Raw genomic sequence first — 2356 nt, forward strand, 5'->3', positions numbered from 1 at the left:
ATGCTCTGATTTTAGTAGAGAGAAAAGAAAAAAAATCTGCAAACCATATCTGGATGACTAAGGTTTCTAATCACTACCATATCTGGACTGGGCCAATTTTGTAATTTGCTCTAGAACTTTATCATTGATTTCTTCCATCTGCCCAGGGGATCTATAGTATACTTTCACTATAATATTCCTTCTGTACTCTTTCCTTTGATTCCAACACACTCTCCACTGTTTTTTCTTATTTAGGTTCATAGATTTCCACAGAAGTAAATTCTTTTTCTGACAAAAACTTCTACTCTAATCCCTTTTTATTTGACCTCTTCTTTATGAATAAGTTGTTCTCTTTAATAATTTTGCTGCAACCATGAATATTCTTGGTGAATATTAGAAATGTAAGAATCTAGAATATTCCTGATCAGAGGGAAAGCATTTAATCTGTTTGAAAAAGTCAGGGATAAAAATATAAAGGTACAATTGTCTCTGGACCTTAGGTAGCAGAACGAACCACATATATGTATATGTATAAAGTATGAATATATGCATATATGTTTGTATGTACACATATATAATTTTAAAAATTATACTTCCACTTACTGCATTTCATTGTGTTGTAGTTTTGCAGTTAGGGTAGATAAAGAATAGATAAAGACTAGGGCTAGAGTGAGCAAGGACTATGTGAGACCTTAGATTATAAAGAACTTAGAAAAATTCACATATTCTCTACATGATTTCATGATTCCATGGCCATAATAGAAGAGGTTAGAAGCAGCATCTGCTTTCTGGAAAATGAGTATGTGGGCAATGATTACATATATCTCCCTTAGAACAATGAGATAAGAATGTACTAGAAAGGCAAGCTTAGAGTTTGTTTCTATAAGAGCTAACATTTTTCTAGTTCTTTCCATTTCTAGATGTTCCTGTTGCTCATCTCAATGACATCAAGTCTCATCCCAACATGGATATAAAAGCTTGTAACAGTTCAGATGGCTCCCCCATCTTCTTTTATCTTATAGGTATCCCCTCCCTCCCAAAGTCCCTTTTCCTCCCTGTCTTCTTCATCTTCCTTATCCTGTATCTCCTTGTCATCATTGGCAACTTCCTGATCTTGGTGGCTGTGGTGGTTGACTCCAACCTTCACAAGCCCATGTACTTCTTCCTGTCCAATCTCTCAGCCCTGGATATCCTCTTCACCACAACCATAATTCCCAGAATGCTCTCCCTCTTTTTGCTAGGGGATCGCATCCTCTCCTTCCCAGCTTGCTTCCTGCAAATGTACTTCTTCCATAGCTTCTCTTGCTCTGAGGCCTTTATACTGGTGGTCATGGCCTATGACCGCTATGAAGCTATCTGTCACCCATTGCACTATACAGTCCGCATGACCCCACAGGTCAATGCCAAGCTGGCAGCAAGTGCCTGGTTGGCTGCCCTCCTACTGCCCATTCCGGCTGTGGTCCAGTCATCCCAGATGGCTTTTGGTACTCTGGTCCAGGTCTTGCACTGTTTCTGTGACCATCTGGCTGTGGTTCAGGCCTCTTGCTCAGACCCCAACTTCCAGACATTTCTGGGTTTCTGCTGTGCCATGACTGTCTCCTTCATGCCTTTGGTACTGGTGGTCCTATCCTATGCTCAAATTATTATCTCCATCATGAAGATCAGCTCAAAGGAGGGTCGGGCGAAGACCTTCTCCACATGCACATCTCATCTTCTTGTTGTTGGTACTTACTATACATCTATTGCTGTGTCCTATGTGGCCTACAGGGCTGACCTTCCTGAAGACTTCCACATAATGGGGAATGTGGTATCTGCCATCCTCACACCTGTGGTGAACCCCCTCATCTATACCCTGAGGAACAAGGATGTCAAAGCAGCCATCACCAAATTCATGATTCCTTGGAAGAGAAGAGGATGAGCTTCCTATTAACTACAGCCATCTATTTCTTCTCCACGCCACCCACCACCCCCATCTATTTATATTACCAAGGACAACAATCACACCTGGCTGACAAGTGGAGGCCATCAAGTGTCCCACTGGGTGTCAGTTTTCTCTCAAAGTTGCAACACATCTACCTCTTGTCTTTGCGATTCTAGTAATGTAAAATTGACAGAATAAACTGGTATTTTGTATTGTGATCCACATGCAAACCAAAATCATAAGCTCCGTTGATTACCTTAGACACCTAATGTTAAAAGAGACCTCAGAAATCATCTACTATGCAACCTTTTCCCAAATCAGGAATCACCAAGATAGGGTAGAACCACCAGGCCCATCCCTCAAGCGTATCATCCAGTCTCTGCTTGAATGCTTCCATTGTTGAGAAGCTCTCTTCCTATTGAGACAATTCATTTCATTGCTGAATAACCCTGATTA

General features: G+C 41.0%; 1 protein-coding gene across 1 annotated transcript; it reads left to right on the forward strand.

The window, feature by feature from the left end:
* The first annotated feature begins 943 nt into the window (after window positions 1-943).
* Window positions 944-1897, forward strand: LOC123254683 (olfactory receptor 2AT4-like). Its single transcript, XM_044683648.1, has one exon. The coding sequence runs from the start codon at window positions 944-946 to the stop codon at window positions 1895-1897; it is 954 nt and encodes a 317-aa protein (XP_044539583.1).
* Window positions 1898-2356: the final 459 nt, after the last annotated feature.

This window comes from Gracilinanus agilis, unplaced genomic scaffold (assembly GCF_016433145.1).
Source record: "Gracilinanus agilis isolate LMUSP501 unplaced genomic scaffold, AgileGrace unplaced_scaffold29306, whole genome shotgun sequence".
Classification (NCBI taxonomy): domain Eukaryota; kingdom Metazoa; phylum Chordata; class Mammalia; order Didelphimorphia; family Didelphidae; genus Gracilinanus; species Gracilinanus agilis.